Source organism: Gopherus flavomarginatus, chromosome 12 (genome assembly GCF_025201925.1).
Source record: "Gopherus flavomarginatus isolate rGopFla2 chromosome 12, rGopFla2.mat.asm, whole genome shotgun sequence".
NCBI lineage: Eukaryota > Metazoa > Chordata > Testudines > Testudinidae > Gopherus > Gopherus flavomarginatus.
Genome location: NC_066628.1, coordinates 35,262,558 through 35,286,134, shown reverse-complemented (window position 1 = coordinate 35,286,134; position 23,577 = coordinate 35,262,558). Strand labels below are relative to the sequence as shown.

At 39.6% G+C, this 23,577-nt stretch overlaps 2 protein-coding genes across 9 annotated transcripts in view; one reads left to right on the top strand and one right to left on the bottom strand.

The window, feature by feature from the left end:
• The window catches only part of MXRA7 (matrix remodeling associated 7), an 836,957-nt gene that overhangs the window by 662,434 nt on the left and 150,946 nt on the right, over positions 1 to 23,577 (bottom strand). The gene's annotated exons all lie outside the window — the stretch shown is intronic.
• The window catches only part of SEC14L1 (SEC14 like lipid binding 1), a 101,470-nt gene that overhangs the window by 69,929 nt on the left and 7,964 nt on the right, over positions 1 to 23,577 (top strand). For all 8 annotated transcript variants that reach the window (XM_050919294.1, XM_050919292.1, XM_050919295.1 and 5 more), the window contains 11 exons: positions 7,955 to 8,104; positions 8,203 to 8,334; positions 10,788 to 10,916; positions 11,175 to 11,409; positions 12,029 to 12,138; positions 13,057 to 13,246; positions 16,999 to 17,087; positions 18,261 to 18,331; positions 19,558 to 19,729; positions 20,054 to 20,188; positions 22,760 to 22,894. In XM_050919294.1, the coding sequence (XP_050775251.1) occupies positions 7,955 to 8,104; positions 8,203 to 8,334; positions 10,788 to 10,916; positions 11,175 to 11,409; positions 12,029 to 12,138; positions 13,057 to 13,246; positions 16,999 to 17,087; positions 18,261 to 18,331; positions 19,558 to 19,729; positions 20,054 to 20,188; positions 22,760 to 22,894 (1,548 nt within the window). The remainder of the gene's footprint in view (positions 1 to 7,954; positions 8,105 to 8,202; positions 8,335 to 10,787; positions 10,917 to 11,174; positions 11,410 to 12,028; positions 12,139 to 13,056; positions 13,247 to 16,998; positions 17,088 to 18,260; positions 18,332 to 19,557; positions 19,730 to 20,053; positions 20,189 to 22,759; positions 22,895 to 23,577) is intronic.

Sequence of the window (23,577 nt, the reverse complement as noted above, 5' to 3'; positions counted from 1 at the left end):
TATAACAAACCCCTAACCTTATGTCTGAGTTATTGAAGTCTTCAAATTGTGGTTTGAAGACCTCAAGCTGTAGAGAATCCTCCAGCAAGTGACCCATGCCTTCCTCTACAGCGTGGGGCGAAAAACCTCCAGGGCCTCTGCCAGTCTGCCCCGGAGGAAAATTCCTTCCCGACCCCAAATATGGCGATCAGCTAAACTCTGAGTATGTGGGCAAGACTCACCAGCCAGCACCCAGGAAAGACTTCTCTGCAGTAACTCAGATCCCATCCCATATAACGTCCGATCACAGACCACTGGGCATACTTACCTGCTGATAATCAAAGATCAGTTGCCAAAATTAATTGCCAAAATTAGGCTATCCCATCATACCATCCCTTCCATAAACTTATCAAGCCTAGTCTTAAAGCCAGATATGTCTTTTGCCCCCACTACTCCCCTTGGAAGGCTGTTCCAGAACTTCACTCCTCTAATGGTTAGAAACCTTCGTCTAATTTCGAGTCTAAACTTCCTAGTGTCCAGTTTATACCCATTTGTTCTTGTGTCCACATTGGTACTAAGCTTAAATAATTCCTCTCCCTCCCTAATATTAATCCCTCTGATATAAAGAGCAAGCATATCCCCCCTCAAAAAAGAATTAGATAAGTTCGTGGAGGATAGGTCCATCATTGGCTATTAGCCAGGATGGGCAGGGATGGTATCCCTAGCCTCTGTTTGCCGGAAGCTGGGAATGGGTGACAGAGGATGGATCACTTGATAATTATCTGTTCTGTTCATTCCTTCTGGGGCACCTGGCATTGGCCACTGTCGGAAGACAGGATACTGACCTAGATGGACCTTTGGTCTGAACCAGTGTGGCTGTTCTTATGGTTTATCCTGTAGTGTAGGGGAAGAGGGTGAATGGAACATGTCCATCCCTCAACCACTTGTGCAGTAGCAGGCTAAAATTCCTATCTATAGTGGTAGCTGAGAGTTCTAGAAGCAGGACAGACTACAATGCCAACAGCTGCATTGTGGCACTGAAGGGTTTAGGGTTGGGCTGCGTTGCCTACCAGTTAAGGCATGTGGACAGGTCCCTCATATCTTGCATTCAGCATCTTGCACTAGCAGGGATGTATGCTAATCCTTTTTATTTTATTTTAAAGGACAAGCAGTGTGCATCCCACCATATGCTTGCCCTGAGACATCTGTATGTTTTTGAAATCTAATCCTCTGCCAGTACCTCTCTGCTCTTCACACCCAGCCCAAGCATAACTCCAGTTTGTAAGAGCAGAGTTTTGCCATAAGTGTTCAGATGTTGTGGAAAATATGCATTGCCAACACCTTGGAGTTGGTGACTAGAAGTGAGACTTCCTACTGGAGCAAATGTGTAAAAGGGAACACATTTAAAGGATGCATTTGCATGTGTTCCATTTCATATTGTGATTTCAGTAAAGGCATTTACTGTCCACCTTCTCTCCTTGATCCTTAGTGGAGTCTTCTTGAAATTTATCTATCTTGTAAATAATTGAGTTTGTGACGACAGATTTATGGCTTCCCTTTTTAAGTTGTTGTTCCGATACAATTTTGGCCACTGCTTGCATCACTATATGTTTGAAAAATCTATTTCCAACAGGAGTTGAGTCACAAACGTCTTGGTGATCTTGCTGTGGTTGTCAGCTGCATATCTGTTGGTGACTGTTTTCTGCTGCAAGTGCTGACTCCAAATGGGAGGTGTAATGTAGTTATCTGTTTTCTCTTCCTACTTATTTTGACCTCATTCAGTCAGAGAAACTTTCTTTGGCAAAAATTTGCTACAACAGAAGGCTTGACATTGTATGTCTCTTTTGTAAGCCAAAAATAAGTTTATAACATTTCTTTCCTGTCTCTAGTAAGAAAATCATTCAGAAAGGATTCCTAAAATCCAGCTTTTGATGTAAAATACCAGTGCAACACCACATGACAGTGCCCTGGCATCTTTAAAACTGAGTGGTCATTCCAGAACTACATGGCTGTAAGTCAGCCTGCTGTGACGCTTCTTGGGACAGTTTAGAGCCTTCATTTTTGACCTTGGCTACCAAAAGTGTTTCTCATCGGTAATCTCTCCCTTCCCTGAGGGTATAGAATTCTTGGTTCTTAGCCACAGTCAGACAGCATTTGTTCCCCTCAAGGTCATTAAAGTGGATTATTTCATTTAAATAAGAAAGTTCAAGAAGGTGAAAATACAGATGTGAACCGCAACTAAACCTATTTCATCTAAGCAACAGCTATGAAGAGCCACACTAATACTGATCAAGAAAGGTTAATTCAAAAGATTAAAGGTTGAGGGACAAGGTTTCGTACGTGGCAGCAGAGATTCAGAAGTGACCCAGTCAAGACATGGCTTTCAAAGGAGCTCATTGCTTGTCCTTTCAGAGTCAGTGCTCATCCCAAACTGTTTTCCTTTCTCTAAGAGTTGACCAATCCTTTTATAGTGCAGACAAACTTAGTTCTTCTCCGAGGTCTGTGCCCCAACTCACCTACTCCCTTCTAATCGCAATGGGCATTTGTTTTAACCAGTCTATATCTGTCCAGGTATATTGGGATATGTCCTTTTCCTACCACCTCCTTCCTCCCTCTCCTGCATCCTCCCAACAAAGAGCTGGTTATTAATACAGAAATTATATAGTCTTTCAGTATTTTAATATGTGAAGAAGCATGGTGTCATAAGTGTGGCTGCTGGTTTCAAATATTGCTATTTTGTCACCACTAAAGAAAAGAATAAGTGAGTATGAACACGTGAAGGAGGATAAGGAATTTGCTGTTTTGTGCAGGTTAATCTGAAAAAAGAGAGCCTGTTTCTTTAGGTATTTACTGGTAAGGTGGATGCTGAGAGCCTGAAACATCCTGTCCTGTCTGCCCTGGGACGGTAATATTTTTCTCAGCTTCATGTATTAGCCTTATGGTTAGCATTTGAGGGGTGGAAAGGAGAAAGAGGGGAGCCGGCAGGATCAGACTGATAGAATGCAATCTGTCAGGCTACCACAGTGCCCTGCTTGGTTGTGAACCCTCAAGGTCCTGGGAAGATGCTAACACTTCAGATGCTTCACAGATTGCATGGACACAGAGAGTGAGAAGACATGACATGATGAATGGTTTTGTATGTGCACTCACAAGTGTGGTCATATGTTGCAAGTACATCTTAAGTTGGCAGTTTAGGCCACTCTCCCCTTCTGAGCCCAAAAAAGTTCCTTTTGGTTCAGAGTGAACTTAGAATATGTTGAGTGTTTTATTTCTAAGAAAACAATCAATTTCCCAGTTTCACTTCCATACAGATATTACAGCAGAGTTCAGAGCATTCAGCTACCACGGTGATGAGCACAGTGTAAGAACCTTCTCAGACTTGGTCACAGACTTCCTGTAAGCACATAAACACTTGAACACCCCCTGATGAAAGGGTTTGTATAAAATGGATTATAGGATAGGAGATTGGGAAAAAGATATGAGAACAGTATAACTTGGGAGCGTATTTAATTTGTGTGTAGTGGTGGCTGGGCCATTTTCACTCTGGACTCAGCAAATGACAAAGCCTCTCGAGTTTTTAGAGCATTCATTTAATATCAGGTCTGGTTTTGAAAAGCTCTAAACAAAAAAGCACCACATCACTGATCCTCTTGAGTTGGAGCCACAGATTTCGAGATGTTTTGTTAGAATTTGTATTTTTAAAAGATAGTCTCCCCCAGTTTATCACTTGCCACTGATGCCTTCACATTTCTTACTTTTAATCATTCCCCTGGATTTGGAAAACTACTGGTATGTGTTTAAAACTAGTCTTGCTTAGGAAACGTTTGTATGTTTTTAAGTAGAGTTGAAATACTAGCGAAGATGGAAGTAAAGTACGTGTAGTCTCTTTGACCATACTCGAACAGTGAATCGGTAAGGGAAGCATTTGGGGAAGAGGAAGCTTAATACTGTAGTGTTTTGGTCTAAATTATTTTTTCACACAATTTTGTATCTTGTCGTTAACATGCTTTAGGAAAGTTTAAATGGTTATATAACAGGCCTATTACATTTCAAACTTAAGCTGCTTCACCATATTGTTTCAACAACACAGTGCCAGCTCTTCATATGTCAGAATACACAAATATTCTCCAGAGGCTAGTAGGAGATTGTAAAGTACAGACTCAGTGAGCAACAAAATTCCAGGCATAAACTTTTTTTGAAGGCGGTGTAGGTGTATGTTTGTCTCTTTTAGCCAGAAAGCTTTTAGTGTTGGTCCCCATATTGATTACAAAGTCTTGAGGAATCTCTCAGTGAGAATATTTCGTATGAATACAGAACATAAAGACAATTGAGTATGTAACAAATAAGTAACTTTATCATTCTGATCCATCATCCATATGACAAACCCTTCCAGTGGACTAAATTTAATCCTTGAGTAATAGTGTTTAGTTCTTGCAACAGACCTTCTCTAATGGGCCCAATGTCATTATTGCAAACTCTGAGTTTAAGGAACTGACTAATTGCTGATAAATATAGTATGCAGTAGAGTGAAATTCTGACAAGAAAATGTGCAACAACTAACTTAAAATTTAATTAGAAAAGATAGCACAGTTAAGTTATACCCGTCAGGTAGAAAAATCAAAGGCAGTATAATGAAGGGGGTGGAGGGTGTACACGCGTGTGCATATGCACACAAACCTGTCTCAAAGCACCATGAAACACTGGAAAAAATATACCTAATAGATTTTTAATAAAAAGGCTACTCTTCTGACTTATTTTCTCCTTTGATGGTACCTCCCTTCTTTGTGGCTTCCAAGCTCCATAATCTTGGTGTCCTGTTTAAAGCTGACCTATCTTTTGATGATTCTTTTGGTTGGATATTAGTGTAGTTTTATACTATTTAGACGCTTTCCAGGTTGCAGTTCATCTCCCAATCAGATGCTAATGTCCCTGTATTGGTTTTTGTCTCGGACTGTACTGTCATGATACAAGATTTGCAGGTCTCTGTCTCTGCGGTGGTGTTCTGCCTGGCTTTCAATGTAGAAGAAACAAGCTAAAGATGACATGCAAGTCCTTAACTCCTGCTTTTGTGGTTTTAAATCAGAATAATATTGAATATTTTGTGCGGTTTGCTAATTAAAACTTTGTCCCTAAGACAAGGCTGTATTGTTAGGCCATGTATTGCAGGAATACATTGGATATTGTATGTAATTTAAAGGAATGAAAATGGCCTGATTGAAAAGCCTAAACGAAAATGACTGAGAACAATCCTCAGTAGTATGTCTGTACATTCCTTACAAAAGAAAGTATCCTTTGTTCCTGTTAATCTGTCTGAAGCCTGTGAGTGCTCTGTTCCTAGTTTGCCAACTCCAGGCGGCTGATTATTTTGTTCCTTTCCATATTGAACAAAGTCAGTTCAGTCTTCATTCTCAGTAGAACAGATACTCATCAGCCAATCTCTTCGCTTGCCATTCAGTAACACTTTGGAACATCAAAGGGGAAAATACTGTAATTATCTGGTGTTGAACACACAATGCGAAAGGGAAGAAAAGTCGCATCTTGAGGGATGAGGTGAGAAATTAATCAACATGATGCAGAAAAGAGGACTTCATCTTGTTTTCTTCCAGCTACTCCTCTCTGAACAGAGATAGTAAAACCTTTTATGGCCTGGAAGTAAAAGTGCTTTAAAAATAATTGGTGAACCGTAATAGACGTAAAATAAACTGAAGAGATGAGAAAGTAGGAAATCATTTTCAGTATAGATTTCTTAAACAAAAATGTGAAAGTATAAAGGGAGCGATACAAAAAGATGATGTTTATCAACTTGCTTCTTTTGGAAGCTATTTGCTTTTCCTGGCATAGGGCAGCATTCAATCCCATTTATAATCGAGTCACACTAATGATCAGTTACAAAGAACACTGAGATGTATTGTTTAGCGAGAACAAGGAGATTCACCGCTAACTATAAAGTATATAGGCTCTTCTGCACAAAGGTGCAACAGGCTCAGGTAGGTAAGGGTAAGGACTTGTTATGCCAGGGCAGTGGTTCTCAACCTATTTACCATTGTGAGTCGCATGTGTAGCTCTGTGTTATGTGGGCCGCATCCATACAATATATGTACTACCTATATGGCCCTGAGGCTGTCACATGGGCTGCAGCTGTGTGCTGATTGGGTCGCAAGCGTTCCAAGATTTGAGAACCACTGTGGCATGGTGTTGAAAGGATCCATGGTCTATTTTCCCCTTAACTGTGACTTTTCTGTACTGCCTGCTGTTTTAGAGTCATAACTCTAATGTTCTGTCACTTCTGTTATATGCATTTCTTTAAGCCTCTAGATTATTTCTAGTCTATGAACTAAAAAACCATCTAGGCACCGCAATAAAAGCTTAACTACTGGAGTGTAGTCAGACATAGTGTTTAAAAAAAAAAAAAAGACCAGTGTGTGTATACATCACAAAAAGGTTTTATGAATTTGAACAATCATGTAGTATTTTAAAATAATTTTTATGGTATCAAAACCAAAAAGCTGACACTATCTTTGTTTATCGCACCACTCATTTGTTTTAAAAAGTATCTTTAGCAAATCCCTAAATGTTTGTGTTTTGAATCATTTTTACTAGTTTTCACTCTTTAAATTTTTCTGATTTTCTTTTCAACCCTTGCCTCTCCCCTTTTTTAATTAATTAATTTTTTGTTGCAGCTGTTGCCCATCTTATCTCTTAGCCCCATGTTAGAGCAGTTCAGCCTATTAAAATAGTGCCTAAGCGCTAAACAAGGTAGTCTGCACCTGCAAAGAATTGTCTATAGTGGGTTCTGTGGTCCTAGGAAGCTCTTTTAGGTTTTCTTTATTTGTGTTAGTGTTTTCTTGTCATGTCTGGTTTTAGAGCAAGAGGGCATTGGTAAATAGGTGGGTCTTGGAAAGAGTTCTGAAGACAGCTAAGTTTTTACTCCAAAAGCAAACAGGAAATGAAAGTCAACAGTCTGAAAATAGTTCTCCTACCTCCCTCCCAAATCCCTATCTATAAATATACTTTTACAAACAATCAAAATTTGCATAGGGAGTGTGATCAAAGAAGCTTCGTATCAACAACAAAAATGTAAATAGAAAATATCTGTGCAAGTGTTTCCTTGTTTAAAGGGCACCCTTCTTGATGTGTAGGGCGTATTATTTATCTTGTAAAATTAAGCCCAAATTTATAAGATTAGCAGAAGTACGTGACCATAATCTCTGAGTTAAATCAGGACTGTTGGTATGTAAATAGTTATATGCTATTATGGAAGGTATTATGGATAAAATTTCCAAAAGCACCAAAGTGACTTAGGGTAATATTTTCATTAATGTCTATGTTCTTAAACATAATTACAAACTGATAAATGGTACACTGAAATTATTAGAGATATGGCAGTCTTTGCACTCAGGGAAAGCTGTTAGTGTAAGGAATGGGTTTTGAGACCTTTTTATTTCACCTCTGGGTAATGTATTGGAAACCCTCCAGACAGCTCAGTGAAATGCTGACAATTACACAGTGGGTTTTTTAATTCTTCAGCACATCATGTGTGTTCAGGTATTCTTGAGATAAAAGGGTCTCTCTAAGATTTTATGTTCCTGTTCTTGTTAAAGGGAGGATGATCAATGCACATTGTCACCCACTTCCCTCAAAAAGAAGTTGGGGGGGGGGAGTGTTTCTTGTAGGTCAATATTTCCCACGTATTTCAAACAGGACAGTACATGAAATCCTCTAAAACTTGGTTTGCTATGAAACTTGCTGTCTTGAAAACAATCTGTTTCTTAGTAGTAATTTCAGAAAAGTGGAGATGCAAGGCCCCTGCTGTTTCTACCAAATGGATAAGATCAAGACGATGGCTTGCTGGCATTTGTAAATACAATGGTGTCAGAAAAGAAAAAGCCCACAAGAGGGACAGAATCTGTATAGTCCATAGAATTACTCTTGATTAAGCTTTTGTTCTTTCTTTCTCCTCCATACATCTTTGTAGGCGTATGAAAGAAGATTTCCTACATGTCCTCTAATCCCAATGTTTGTAGCTAGTGACACTGTGAATGAATTCAAGAGTGAGGACGGAGCTATCCATGTGATAGAAAGGCGCTGTAAGCTGGATATAGATGCACCCCGGTTATTGAAAAAGGTAACTAAACAATTTTAAAATGGCTTTTATCCTAATTTTCTTGAAACCAACCCACAAAAATGGAAATCTTTAACAAAATCTGTGGTAATCTTTCTCAGATTGCAGGAGTAGATTATGTTTACTTTGTCCAGAAGAACTCCTTGAACAGACAAGATCGGACTTTGCACATAGAGGCCTACAATGAAACCTTTTCTAACAGAGTCATCATTAATGAGCACTGCTGTTACACAGTGAGTAACACAGAGAATCTAACAGTTGTACAGATTGGGTTTGGTTGGCATTTACGTTCAGCACTCATAACCAGAAGCTGGATGTTTTTGGCTCCTCCTAAAAATCAGAATTATTAGTATGCCATGGGTGTTGCTGTTAGTGTTAAAAGTAATCAACACATGTGAAAACCCTGATGCAAATTTGTTTTCTGTCCATTGGACATATTCCCACATTATAAAAGACAGACATTTGACACTGTGCTTGTGAGAAGCCAAAGTCTGTAATAGCAGAGTTGTGGCATGTCATGATTGATGATGCCCTGACAGAACTGTTGAAGGGAAGCTTGCACATCACTTGGTCACTTTCTGCATAGTGCTAGCCAGTGCTACAATTGTATTGTCAAGTGCACTACAATTTAAGTGTTCAAGATTGTAATTTTAATCTAGATTTTTCTATCATATCTGTTTCTGTTTATGAGATGCTGACACGCTTTGGTGCAGAGCGCTTGTAGCATAATGATAGATTTGTTTAAGAAGTGAAGTCAGAGAGCTAGCTGTTGCCATGCTCGCAGTTCCTTTATAGGTTGTAAAATACCCCTACTCTGATATGAGACACAAATGAAATAAAGCACAATTGTAATGTATGAATAAAGCTTGGAATGGACCTTGCAGGTAAAATCTAAACTAGCAAATGCGGCCACTCATTTACATTGCAACACTGTCTGTAAATGAGTGCTTTCTGGTTGCAGAACATGTTTAAAGGGATGCTGGAAACATTGAAATCTAGTTGACTTCAAAATATTAGTTAAAAGTAGTTTCAAGTACTGCATCTGCCCCTGGGTCTCACTGCAATTTTTCTGTCTGCACTTGCCATATGAAAGTTCCATATAAACAGGAGAAACATTCTATAGAAAAAATGCACAACATAATCCACCTCTAATAGAGAAGCTCTTTTTCTTTGATCTTTCTTTTATAGTAGTCTTAGGTAGTACTGTATTTGTAACAAAGATACTTTAAGTGTAAAGTCAGAAGTATAATTAAAAAATCAGATCCCTTTTAAGAGACCTTGTCTCTTTTTTTTAAAAAATAAATCAGTTATTGATTTAGCTATGTAAACAAACATTCTTTCTGCATGCTTCTCTGCTTCATGTTAGCATGCTTTATGCTGGTGGAGGATGTTCAAACCACTTAACATCAGTTTTCTCACCCTGTGAATATGAGAAGGAACATGCTTTTATAACCAACTCATTATGAAACCTATTAGACTGTGGAATAGCTTCCAAAGGAAGAGTTGGAAGCCCCATGATTTGAAACATTAAGCACTAAACTGGATTAGGTGCTGGAATAATCCTGCTCTAGCCAGGGTTAGACTAAATGACCTTAATAGATTTCAAACATGGGATATTACCCAATACATAAATAATGGTCACAACAAATAAATTCCAGTATGTCATGGGAGAAAAAACTAAAAGGGCCAATGACACAATTCTCTCAAATCAGACTTGTTCTGACTTTTTTTTTTTTTTATGCCATTGAGTTGAGAACCAAAGCTGGAGAATCCATACACACTTCTCTGTCCGATGTGGAGGTGCCAGACTGCTGCTTTTCTCTTGGGTGGCAGTGTGCACTAAAACCAGTTACCAGCGCACTCAGCTGCTTATGATATAAGATGAGGAGAAAATCAGGAGTGTATTTGAAGTTTGAGAAGGCTTTGGGGGAAGGCATTCTGTACAGTCTGTAAAATCTGGCTCATTCAGGCTGGTAACTGGAATAGAGGAGTTATTCTTTTCTGTAGTGCAAACACTTTTCTGGATTTAAAAAATAAAAATAAAAGATTATGCCACTAGCTAGGTCAGTGGTTCTCAAACTTTTGTACTGGTTACCCTTTTCAAATAGCAAGCCTCTGAGTGCGACACTCCCCCCGCCTTAATAAATTAAAAACACTTTTTATTATTTTTAACATCATTATAAATGCTGGATGCAAAGCAGGGTTTGGGGTGGAGGCTGACAGCTCGTAATAAACTGCATGACAGCATGTAATAAACTCATGACCACCTGAGGGGGTCCCAACCCCCAATTTGAGAACCCCTGACCTAGGTATTAAGTGGCGCTAATGTGTTGCAATATTGTTAGTAGTAAATAATCCAAGAGGGAAGCATTGCAAATCTTGTGGATGTGCAGATCCTGTGCCTCTGACTTGGAGAGCAGTGTTTTTCCTCTTAGTTATTGTTAAAAGGGAAAATGTGCCATGATGGCTTTTGTGGAGATAATATGAAGGTTCCTTCTTTTCTTGTTGACTAAGCTTTAGCTTTTTCAGTCTGCATTTTGCAAAGGGACCAGAGGGTGCAAATTCCATTTACAGGACAAAACAAACTTAAATATGGAATTTTGACTATCCAAATACTTGTATGAGAAAATGTACAGTATGCAAAGAGTAACCAGAGCATGTGGTCTCTGCTGTCCTCCACCAATAGGTTCACCCTGACAATGAAGATTGGACCTGTTTTGAACAGTCAGCAAGCCTGGACATCAAGTCTTTCTTTGGCTTTGAAAGCACTGTGGAAAAGATTGCCATGAAACAGTACACCAGCAATATTAAAAAGGTGAACATACAGTCATGATGTAGATGCCTGGTTCTAGTTAGATTTAAACCCTGAAATGTAGCTGCTGCTACTTAACAGGCTGGTCGCGCACAGAAAACTAAATTACATGGCTTTTAGAGCAGGGTGTTGTGAAGTGTGTGTAGAAAGCAATCTGGGGGTCTCTTGCGATGCTTGACTGCCTTTTGTTGCATTTCCAAACAGGTCCTGTTTGTATCTAAGTGGAAATTTTATTGGCTAAAACACATTTTTGTTTCAAAGGGGAAGGAAATAATAGAGTATTACCTGAAGCAGATGGAGGAAGAAGGGATAACGTTTGTTCCTCGGTGGACTCCTCCAGTTATGTATAAGCTGGAGAACAGCACATCTCACATAGCACGGCCAGTTTCTCCTGCTATCAACATACCAGATACTGCCACAAAGGAGGGACTGAACAATAAGGAAGTGCTCAACACCTCCAGCAGCCCATCAGAGCCCACAGCAGGAACACCTGATGGTACATTTGGCATCTCTTGTATGGCTTGTTTGACTTCTCATTTTTAGCCAGGTTATTTGAAATGCTTGTAGACACCTTCTCTGCTGAGGACCCTCACATTAATTTTTGGTTCATTAATATTTATGTTGGTGCTGATCAGTTCTGGGAGGCACCCCCTCCCCACCCCCCCCACCCCATCCTCCCATTTAACATTCATCTGTCTGGGTCCTGGATAAGTGGGCTGGTAGCTGATTCTGTGATCGAGTAAAGGCCAGCATTAAAAAAAAAAAAAACACTAAGGATTCATGGAGAGCAATAGTTTAGATTCCCAGGGAAGGAAGTAGAGAGCTCACCAAAAATCAACCCCATTCCATTGCAAATGGATTGAAATTGGAAAAGAGGAAAAGCAACTCACTTGTAAAATATTAGCTAAAGTGGTAGTTTCTTTTTTTCTTAGACCCAACAGTTCAGACATTGTCATTTTAATTCAACTGAATGTAGTTAAGGCTGACAAATATGAGCGGCGTTGACTGGAAATAAGAACACAGGTTCTTCCACTTCAGGTACTTGCACATAAGATCGGTTGTTAATTGACCTAGCAATTAGTAACTGCTGTAATAGTGTGTAAATCCCATTTCAGACAAACTCGATGCAGACTACATCAAGCGGTACCTGGGTGACTTGACACCATTGCAGGAAAGCTGCCTCATCCGACTTCGACAATGGCTCCAGGAAACGCACAAGGGCAAAGTAAGAAACTAGTCACCAGTTTTAGCTTTGTGTTTCAGGGAAGTGCACAATACACAAGATGGACTTGACTGAATTAAGCAGAATGTGAATAATCCAGCCTAGGGGACTGACAGCCAAGCACTTTCACAAGTCTGCCTTGTATTAAAATGACCCCATTTCTTATGTCTGTAATTATTGTGGAGTGACTGTGTCTAATCCTCTGATCTATTTCCCTGATTGATTGTTGAATCCAATTATTTTAAGATGTGGTGGGGAAAGCATGAGCAGTCTTGAAATTCTATAAGATTTTAAAAGTTATGAAACACAATTTAACCAGTCTCTTCTGTATTTCCTGTGGAAACATATTCTGTTGCAGAAGGGTTTTATAACCAAGAGGGATCTAACCATAAATTATACAATAGCATTGTGTTCCACATACAGAATGTCCCAATTTTCACATGTTAAAAGCTCACAGATATTTGTGTTGGGTGAATTAAGGAAGCGTGATCATCTTGGGTTTATGTAACCTTAAAAACAGGTTGCCCATTATTCCAGAGTGTTTGGGAGGAGCCTAGAGTAAATGCTTGAACAGAAGTTTGTTGCTACTTAGAGTTTGAAACAAGAAATAAGTAAGTCATGGGATCCGTTCAAAAACTAAGAAGGCCCAGTGACTGTGAAACAGTGTACTTATCTACCCTGTGGGAGAGTCAAGTTCTGTAACCATGGAGCTAACCAAAGGGGCACTTTTCTCTCCTTACTCTTTTTTTTGCTGTCCTTGTTCAGGGATTTTTTTTTTAAAGCGGTGTTCTGATAAGTTTGTAATTGTCTTCCTTTAATTAGTAGTGCAATTCAATCTGTGTATTTGTATTCAAGTTTATATATATCGGCTGTCTTAGATTTCAAAGTTTCAAACTTTAATCAGTCCTTATTTTCCAATAGATCCCAAAGGATGAACATATTTTACGATTCTTACGTGCCCGGGACTTCAATATTGACAAAGCCAGAGAGGTTCTTTGCCAGTCACTAACATGGCGTAAACAGCACCAGGTGGACTATATTCTGGATACCTGGAACCCTCCTCAAGTACTTCAAGATTATTATGCAGGAGGTTGGCATCACCATGACAAAGGTAACGTTTTATATTACTAGATACTGATGGGCACTTTATAATCAGAATTAAATAACTTTGTTAAATGCCTGCCAAATGTGTGGTGTGAGAGTGTGGGTAGTACCTTCATACTACATTGTACTTAAGTGCAGTTAAGTTAGAGGGGTTTGCAAGTGAGAGCAGGCAAACTGACAGGACTCCTGGGTCCTGTTCCTAGCTCTGACTGTAATTTTGGTCAAATCACTTAGCTTCTCTGAAGCATTTGTAAAACTGGTAAATCTACTCAAGAGAGCGCTTGTGAGAGTTATTAATCATATTTTACAGCACTCTGAGTTAATTGGGTAAAATGGGCTATAAAAATGCTGAGTATTAATTACTTTCCTGTGGTTGGGGATTAAAAAATATGTACATAAGCATAGCGTTTTAATCAGCTTATTTCTGCTGTCATAGATACTTGTTTATGGTGTAGCCAGTATTTGGCATCACCGTTTCAGTGATAGGAATTGTGATGTTACAAACACAAAATAGAGCAGGTTCATAAAGAGGAAAATGGCTTCTTATTTATTCTGTGTAATGGGTTATAGTCACATCCACAGAACTTAAGGATTATGGCCCAGCTGCTGAAAGACACCGCCCAACTTGCCCCTGCTGTGTACTGGTCTTGTTGAAAAGTTGTGGAATCCCTCTCCCTCACCCTACCTGTAACTGGAGGGAGGGTTTCCAACCAGTTGTTCATCTTGTAAAGGGAGTAATCTGACTGCAAGCCTTCTGTACTCTGATTTGTCTTTATCTGCTACCCAGCGCTATTCCCTTTAGCCCTTCCTGCTACTGTAAGCATATGAAATAGTACAGGAGGCTGCTAGTAATAGCTGGCTACCATTAATAGTGGCCATGCGGGAGAGAAGGTAGGCTTAACCACTGGAAAGCTGAGGTGGGTGCATGGATGGGTGTCCATCAGTCCTGTGGGTTGTACAGATTTTAGGAAGGAAATTGGGGATGTGTTCCTAGATTTTTGAGAGAGGGACTTTGTTTCCTATTTCCCTCTTGCATGCATCTAAGTTCCCCCCAATAACTAGGAAGGAAACAGATAAGTCTGAAGGTTGTTAGATTATAGTATAGCAACTTTCCTGAGTAAGACAGAGGGTCTTCAATCTTTTGTGTTCTGAACTCTTGGTCTTATCCTTGAATTCCCTTTGCTCTCTTGCCAACGTGTAAACTCTGCAGAGAGTTTCTCAGTTTGAAATCTGTTAATGTTACCACTTTAAAGCCTGGGGAAGGTTACTTTTAAATCTCTCCTTACCAGTTCCCCTCCTTCCTCTCGCACACACAAAGTGTGTTCCAAACTTCAGCTGAGTGGATTCTTTAGCTGCAGTGTTGTAGCTGTGTTGGTCCCAAGATATTAGAGAGGCTGAGATAGTATCTTTTATTGGGCCAACTGCTGTTGGTGAAAGAGACAGACTTTTGAGCTTACACAGAGCTCTTCTTCAGATCAAGCCATTTTTTAATAACTCTTATCACGGGCAAGTCAGAGAGCAGCAGCTATAAAACATGCTCTCTAGGATCTATTAATGGTAACAAATGAAAGCTATCCATTTTACTTGAGCATAAATTGTTAAACACGCATACAATCAGTGTGACTCTCCTATGCATTTGAGTTCTTATTTTGATAAGACAGTCTCAAGCAAAGAATTGTTAAACAACAACCCTAGTGACTTACACAATGTGGATGCAGTGTTAAGAGCAAAACACTCCCAGTTATACAGCCTTCCCTCATGCCGCATATTGGTGGGGTAGGTTAATAAATTGTTATGAATTAGGGGGTTTTATAGTTCTTGTATAAAACTTAACAGCTTCTTGTATAGTGCTGTAAAACCTACATAATACATTCCAAAAAGATCTCTGCTTTAAGTGCCAATTTTATTTTAACACTGAACAGTGTAAATCCATAAGTGTGTGGAATCTTTTAGACTCAAAGACACTGCTACTGTATCTGCAGACTGAACAGCTTGGGTTTTTAGTTCAACTTATTTTTTTGGTCTTGATTCCGAATCTGTTAAGCAAAGTGATAAATTCATTCTTCAGTTTAGATATTTAACATTAACTTTAAGGGCATGGGTCAACAGAGTTTCTCTCTCCATAATGTCCTGCAGGAAAACCTGCATAAATAAAGATGCCATGTGTCTTCTGGTGCTTAGATGAACCTAGGTTAGCTAAATCAAACTGCCAAAAACTTAAACAACTGGCCTTTGAAAAGAGAATTAACGTAGGGCCAATGTATAGGTGCTTCCATTAAAATATGAAAACTACAAAAAAGGAAGATCACTAGTTGGTCAAAGCTTTCATAAGGAACAATATAGTCAAAGCTTGTCCCTCTCCCATTGTCTCTCTCCCCTTCTGCCCCCCAGCTACTCTTGCAACATATACTTCCCAAGTGTGTCACGCTTTGTTGGCTGTCTCAGTCACTGGAAGGGGAAAATCATAGACCTATTTAAAAGGGAGACTTTCTTCAGCAATTGAGTGACTCCAGGTGTGTGTATCTTTTTAAAATGTTAGAAGGAAATGATACTGAGCATTGAGATTAAGATCCTTTGGCAAAATGGGCTTCTGTGCATGCTACTGAGACATGCTGACTTTTTCGTTCCAGAGAAATGAGCATGTGTGAAACTTAGGTGTGATCTGATTTAAGGGGGACTTTTCTTTCTTGGAGAGTCTTTAAACAACAGACAGTTTTGGAATCAAAACGCTCAGGGACAAGGCTGTCTGTCATGGTGTGTTGCAGTGCCAGAGATGGCAATTTATGCTTGTGTACTGCAATAGATTAGGACAGAATTAAAAATCCATCCCATAAAGAAGATTAACACATATTCCTAATAAAGAACTCCGTTTAGAATACTGTGAAGGGCCAAAAATACCACTTATGGTCCCCAAAATATCAGCCCATGCACTTGTTCAGTCTGTTATGTATCATGGAGGACATCTTAGTCATCTCAACAAACAAGAGGCAAGTCCTTGAATGTAAGGATCTCATTTGAAATTTGTCTCTGGAACAGACTTGCCCTCATCAGTCTTAACCAGCATTGACGAGATTGTGTGCCAGCTCCACATAACATGTGGGGGAGATAGCTGTTTGTTTATTAAAAGGATGCAAAATGATACCTGCCATTATTTTAGCAAATAAAGCATTGATCCGGAGAGTTGATTCTGCAGTATTGTTGTTCACTCTAATGCAGTAATCTTTCCAAAGGCTTGTTGGGGGAAACCCAGAGTAGTGTCATTGTGAGAGAATGATTTAAGGCTCCAGACTTGACCAGAGATCTCTGATATCAGGAAAGATATTGGACAAAAATCTATCCTTCCCTTGGCTACACTGGAGGCAGATTTTGTCCACAAATCTTGTCAAGTACAATTAAATGTCTTAGTTAATCAAAATCACTTAGGCTTTGTTTCACTGTCAAATAAAGGTTTGTTTTTGTAGTGAGGTAGCTAATTCAAATTAGCCATTTCACTGTAAAATCCTAGTACAAACAATTCACCGGTAGTTCTTATTTCTATCTAGCTAGTAGGTAAAAACTATACTTCCCAATCTGGGGTTGACCTCAACTGGCTATATTAAAGTAAAACTTCACTGCCTTCTCTTCACTAGAATTGTACAGCAAGGTAGCAAAATTGAGTTAGCTATCTCACTGTAAAAACGCACCTTTGGACAATAAAGACATAGACTTTGTGTTTTCTGTTCAAGTTTTAAAACTAATTTACCATCTCTTGCTCTTCAGATGGGCGCCCTCTGTATGTGTTGAGGTTGGGACAGATGGACACCAAAGGCTTAGTGCGAGCTCTTGGGGAAGAAGCCTTACTTCGATATGTAAGTGCTTAAGAAATGACTTGTTTTCTGCCACACCAGAATGATAAGCACATAGTAGATATTTTTCTGTACACTTTAGCAATCTGTTCTCAGTTTGAACAGCTCGAATCTCCCTGATGGTTCATTTTAGTATTCTTTCAAACTGTGGACTGATGGCAGAAAGTCAGTTGTATGACAGTTACTGTAGTTCTGGGCTGAGACATTATCACAGCTTCTAGTATAGTTTGCATAGTGCTTGAAACTTAAGCTTCTACATGTGCACAGGGAGAGAAATGCATTCCTAGGTATTGTATGAGTAGCCTATTTATATTTAATTTATAAAATAAACCCCGCCCATAGTCTTGGATGCAATATTTATTTTTAAAGGAAAATTACTCTCCTGTAATTCAGTTTCTTTGAAGGCATCACTGTGGGATTCTCACTGCTGATGTACCCAGCTTTCAAAATAGTACAGAACAGGCAAGCTCTAAAGAAGCATAATGGCAGCAGTAATTACCATGATCACAAGCCAGCCCCCACTTCTGGTGGTTGCACACTTTGTTTCTGGCGGTGCTGTATTGATGTACTTAGCTTTATTTGTCTGACTGTAAGACACAGGTTTTTTTCAGTCTTTTTTGGTAATTATCTTAATTTTTCTGAGGGAGCCTTTGCTTCCCGCTCCATCAAAAATTAAACAAAGATTCAAAGGGAAGAAGTGGGGGGTTTAGGAAGGAGCTATGGGAGTTTTTGTCTTATGCCAAAAATCTGAGACCCAAGAGTGAAAATTCTGCACAAACAGTGTCTTCATAGAAATAAAGAATTTGTTGACACTGCTCAACTAAAGAGAAGTGTCCTACTCCACAAAATACACTGAATGCCTTTCTGACATTCATTTGCCCTGGAGGGAAAAGGTGGACCCCAAGATTTTATACTGAATTCTTCACCATAGTACCCAAGCACTAAATGAGATGCTTGTATGTTTTGTAATGTTCTTCTTAGAGCTCTCCTAAAAGTGATTGCACTCAATGCTACTCCTAAATCCACTGTTGCATGTCTTCACTAGATGTTCTTGTACACTGGTCTGAGGTTAGTGTGGGTTGCTGTAAGGCTCAGGTTATGAGCCTTGTCTCCCCAGTTCCACAAACCCAACAGTTTTAGAACATTTTCTAAAACAACCCTCTCTCTTTTGTGTAGGTTCTTTCTATAAATGAAGAAGGACTGAGGCGATGTGAAGAGAATACAAAAGTATTTGGCAGGCCTATAAGGTGAAACATGAGAATTTTTGTTACTTTTTCAGAAATAACATGAGGTCTGGTTTTGTATGGAGCAGTGTTGATGTTCAACAAGTTTGGCTACAAAGTTGCTTTATTTCCAGGCTCCAGTTTGGAATAGGATTTGCTCACTAAATCTCTTATCAGCCGCAAAAAGGAATTCAGGGTTTGGAATGTCTTCTGTCATAAAGCATTTAACTCCCTTCAGAGACTATTGATTCCACCCCTTAATCTCCAAAGGGTTACCAGTGCATGGCACTCCCATTTCTCATCTTCTCACTGTGAAGAATTCCCAGTCCCAGCTGACTAGAGGAGTGAGAAGCCAAGTATACAACTTGGGTCTCCTGTGTACTGCTACGGCCTTGTGCTGCCCAAGGGTGCTTATGTGGTAAAGGTCAAAGATGAGGCAGCAATGAAATACATAACACTTATTTATTTAAAAAACAAAACATTTTGATTCATACGTCGTCTTTGGGAGTCATTCCAGTGGCCTAGAATCAGTACAATATAGCTATGAGTATACAAGGATGAGTTCTGAATTCATACCCCTAGGTGTGGGCCTGATTTAGGAAGGCACTGAAACACATGCTTAAATCCTACTGACTTGACATGTGTTTTAATGCTGTCCTATATGGGGAATGTTTTCCTGAATTGAATCCTAAATTCTGAAATGCAGACCTGAAGTGCAGTGGCACTTTTAAAACATGCACTTGTGGTAGGAAACATGCATGCTGAATATTAAACTTCCAGTGCAGAACCAGTACTCTTTCCCTCGCTCCCTCCACCCCGCCCCCCCAAAGCAGTGATTTATTAGGCACTATGATGGTGTCTTCTATTTGCTAATAGGAACCTTTAATTGGTGATTGAAATGGTTGTCTACTCTTTGGTGACATGCCTGCCCTATATCAGAGAATAAGCAGAGTGATCGTTATACATAGTGTCATAGGTATGCATGGCCCTTTACACTTAAGAAAAAATTCCTGCTCCAAAGATCTTACAATTTCCTGCATCTACAGGCAATACAAACTGTAGAGATGAGGTGGGAGGGAGTACTATAGCTGTGTAATGAAGGAAGAGTGTGGCAACTGCAAAACCACCAAAACTTGTAGATCTGTGAAACAAAATGGAGGGCTCACATCTCAGACCATGAAATGCTGTGGTGTGGAATAATGAAATATGATTTTAATTGGTTTCTTTAAAAAACTCTTTAAAATTAACAGCTCCTGGACCTGTCTGGTGGATTTGGAGGGCTTGAATATGCGACATTTATGGAGACCTGGTGTCAAAGCATTACTAAGAATCATTGAAGTGGTTGAAGCCAATTACCCTGAAACATTGGGTCGCCTTCTTATCCTGAGAGCGCCCAGAGTATTTCCAGTCCTCTGGACACTGGTACGTTTGTACTTCTAGTATGGGCACACTTACCTCAGGATACTGGTATGCACTTTAGATGTACGTGCTCTCTTGAAAACTCATCATCACTGTGCTATAAACAGGAAATGTTGCCTCCTGGAAACTCCATTTTTATAAGATGCTTTATTTATGGAATTAGAACAAAAATTTCTAAAAGGAAAAATGTGTTTGTGTAGCCAAATGAATAACTTCACTCATTTACTGTATGTACTTTACATAACACAGGATAAAACATAATATAATTATTTTGAAGTTACTTGAGGACCTGGGAACCTAACCAATTCTGTTTTTCTTTGTTTATAGGTTAGTCCATTCATTGATGACAACACCAGAAAGAAATTCCTTATTTATGCAGGAAATGACTACCAAGGACCTGGAGGGCTACTGGATTACATTGATAAAGAAATTATCCCAGATTTCCTTAGTGGGGAGTGCATGGTAGGAATTTTAAACTATTAATGTAACAATTGATTTATTGTTTCCTTCTTACATTAAGCCTCGCCCCTCTGCCCCCAACCTCCAAAACAAAGACTGCCAAGTGTGGTCTTGCTCTGCTATAAAGCATTTTCATGCTGGTTCTTCTGTATGACTCTGAGGTTGGAATGATTCTTTTTAGTAGCAGTATTTGCAATCCACCTTGAAAAGAGAAACGGAATATTTCTGTAAAACTGATTGCTAATCATTAACAGAATACCCTGCACCTATAAATAAATGCATTTTAAAAACTCTCTTCCCCCATTACATGTCAAGAGTCAAGTTCAGTCCAGTAGCACTGTCACATACTACTTATCCCAGGGCAGGAATGCATTCCTCACACTCTGTTTAGGTTCATGGCTCCATATATGGTAAGGCCAGAGGCGACCATTATCACAAGGTCTGACCTCCTGCATAACACAGACCACAGAACCTCACATCCAGTAGTTTCTCCATCATATGTGACATTCTCCACTGTTGCTAGAGAAATCGACCACTAGAGGCCTGAATTTGTTTTTGAAGTCTTTTAAAATTAAAATATTTGTCTACATATTAATGATTTAGGTTTTCTAGCTTCATATTTTTAAGAAAATTATTTCAGATCACCTATAAAGAGTTAAACTCCTCAGTTATGGTACCTGAACACCATTTTGTCATAGTCCTCTCTGTGCCCCACAACCCCCTGCCCCCAGTTCAGATCTCTGGAGGCTGTATTTGAAAACCAGAACTGAATCATGAGCCACAGCTCCATGAGGGAAGTGGGGAGGATAAGGATGAGACCAAATTTCATGCTTCCAGATCTCTCCAAATCATAATTTGCCTTATGAAATGTGAATCCAGTCCTGCTTTCCTTGTCTCTCCTGTCCCTCCTTCAAATCACCATTGGAATAGCAAGACCCTTTCAATTTAACAACTTCCCCTGGGATCTTAGAGCAATGTATAGTCCTTAAAGCCTTGTGGTATTCTATATGGTAGGAAAGCATTTATTCCCATTTTATAGCTGGAGAAACTGAGGCCATGTACATAGCAACTCAGCAGCTTACCAGTTTAGCTAGGCATTGAACCTTGAACAAACAGTTTTCGGTCCTTGCTTACTTCATAAAACAGTGTTTTTCCTTTTTAATTATGGGAATCACTTAAATTCATAGCACTAATGTCTCTCCTAAAAATGTGGTTTGATTTTCTTAATATATCAATCTGATATATCACACCAGTGAATTTGTCTTTATGTGGATTGCGCTGTTTAATAGCTCAATCCACATAACTCTCTTGCTCTCTTCCCCCAACGTTTTTCTATCAAAGTCATCACAATAACATGTGGAATTTGACTAATCGGTTGTGTAAAAGCATTTCCCTTTTAGGTTTACTTTATAAATCCCTGTAAATGGTTTGTAAGGTTCTTGGGAGGCTACGGGCCTACCCAGGGTGCTCTGCAAGAACGAGGCCCACACACACTGTGAGTTATTGGCTTCAATGAAGGTAAAGTGACACACCTGCAACGGGGACTCCTGGCGTTGCTGTCATGGAGGCGGGGAACCCAGCGCACCGAAGCTCGGCCTGGTATGGAGTCCAAAGGCGGGACCAGGATCATGCAGCTATATATACAAGACACAAACACAGCTCATACATAAGCAAATAGGGGCTTTCCACAGGCTGTGTCCGCCCCTTGGCCAAGGGCCATGCAAACTGGTCCTAACCAGTTCAGAGCGGGTTATAACTGGCGTGCTGTGTCCTACAGTGACCGGCCGCCGAGAAAGCAGAAATACCCTAGCTAGGCCATAACACAGTCTTCCGCAGTTCCGTACATGGTTATTAACTTACTCCTCTGCCTTTTCATGGAAATGCTGTTGAGCTGCTCTGGTCATCCATTTAAAGACCATGGCTTCTAATGTACTTGCATACTAGGCATTTTGGACCAGAGTGTTTACTTTCAACTGGCTGCTACTTGCAGTAGCAGTAGCTTTCACTGAAGGGAGTCTGCTCTATGTAATTTAGAATTATGTAAGTCATTTATGAACCTGGCAGAATCCACTATTTAAGTAAGCAAAAGTGACTTCCCAGAAGATAAATCAAAATGCTGAATGCTTCCTGTCTGTTGCAGACAACAATGCAATATTCTCCTCTTTGTTCTGGTTAGTTCTGGATGAAATCTGAGTGCTTTAAGAGTATAAATAAACAGAAGCTGCACAGCTGGTTTCGCTATCACACTGTTGCATATATAAAGTCTTTACCTGTTTCTGATATGATGATCCTTACAGATGAGCAAAGAATTAAAAATAGACCAATTTTAGTAGTGAATTTATTGAAGAATATCTTTCATCACTGTAAGATGGTTTGCATGACCAAGTTCAGGTTGGGTCACGCTAATATATGACTCAGCTCTCCGCGTTCTCCAGGAATGCCTTGCAGAATTGGAGTTATTTCTGGGGGTGCCACTATGAGAACGTGGTTTTATAAGGATGTTTAAATTCTAAAACGCATGGGGGAGGAGAAGATTTGTATTGTTGCTTTCATGGCTTTGTTTTAAATCTCCAGTGTGACGTTCCCGAGGGTGGGCTAGTTCCGAAGTCTCTGTACCGGACTGCAGAAGAGTTGGAAAATGAAGACATAAAATTGTGGACTGAAACTATCTATCAGTCTGCAAGTGTCTTCAAGGGAGCTCCACACGAGGTACAGCTGCAGTCCTCACTCCTCCTCTTTTCATCTTGGGCTAGCACCCAGTGTCTGTCTTTGCTGGTATAAAATGAAAGCAGATTAGAACCTGGTCACTCAGTTTCGAATGGTTTAGAGCAGATATTTGGGTCTCCCTAAACACTCGGAATTCAAAAGCTTCTTTTGCTCTCCTTGAAGCCATGAGTAATGCAACCCAAAATCAGGATCTGGGTAGCTTGTGAAGAAGTGTTGGTATTTTTTAAGACTCCTCATCCCTTTTGTGGAAGAGGTAGGCTGACTGGCTACTCTATTGCATTCCCTGACCAGAGCCTGTGAGCCATCATTATTAGCTTATAAAAATGCCACTGGCTCTATCCACTTAATGAATGGGATGACTTTTTCCCCCTTCATTAATACAGATTTTAAAAACTCAGAACTGAACAAGTTACTCTATTTCCTTTCAAGACCTTTAAAGAACCAGGCACTGAGTTTCACAATGAGTTTCACTAACTGAACTAATATTTTTAATATGTGACCTGCAAATAGAAAACAGCTATTTGTGCCTTCTCTTGTGGATTTAATATGTATAAATGAGCCAGAAAGGTTTTAAAATCTCTTTTTAGCCTTAGAAATATCAGGAGTGAGAGTCTGATTTTTCCTGTTTTGCTGGAGATCTTTCTTGGAAGACCCAGACATGTTGA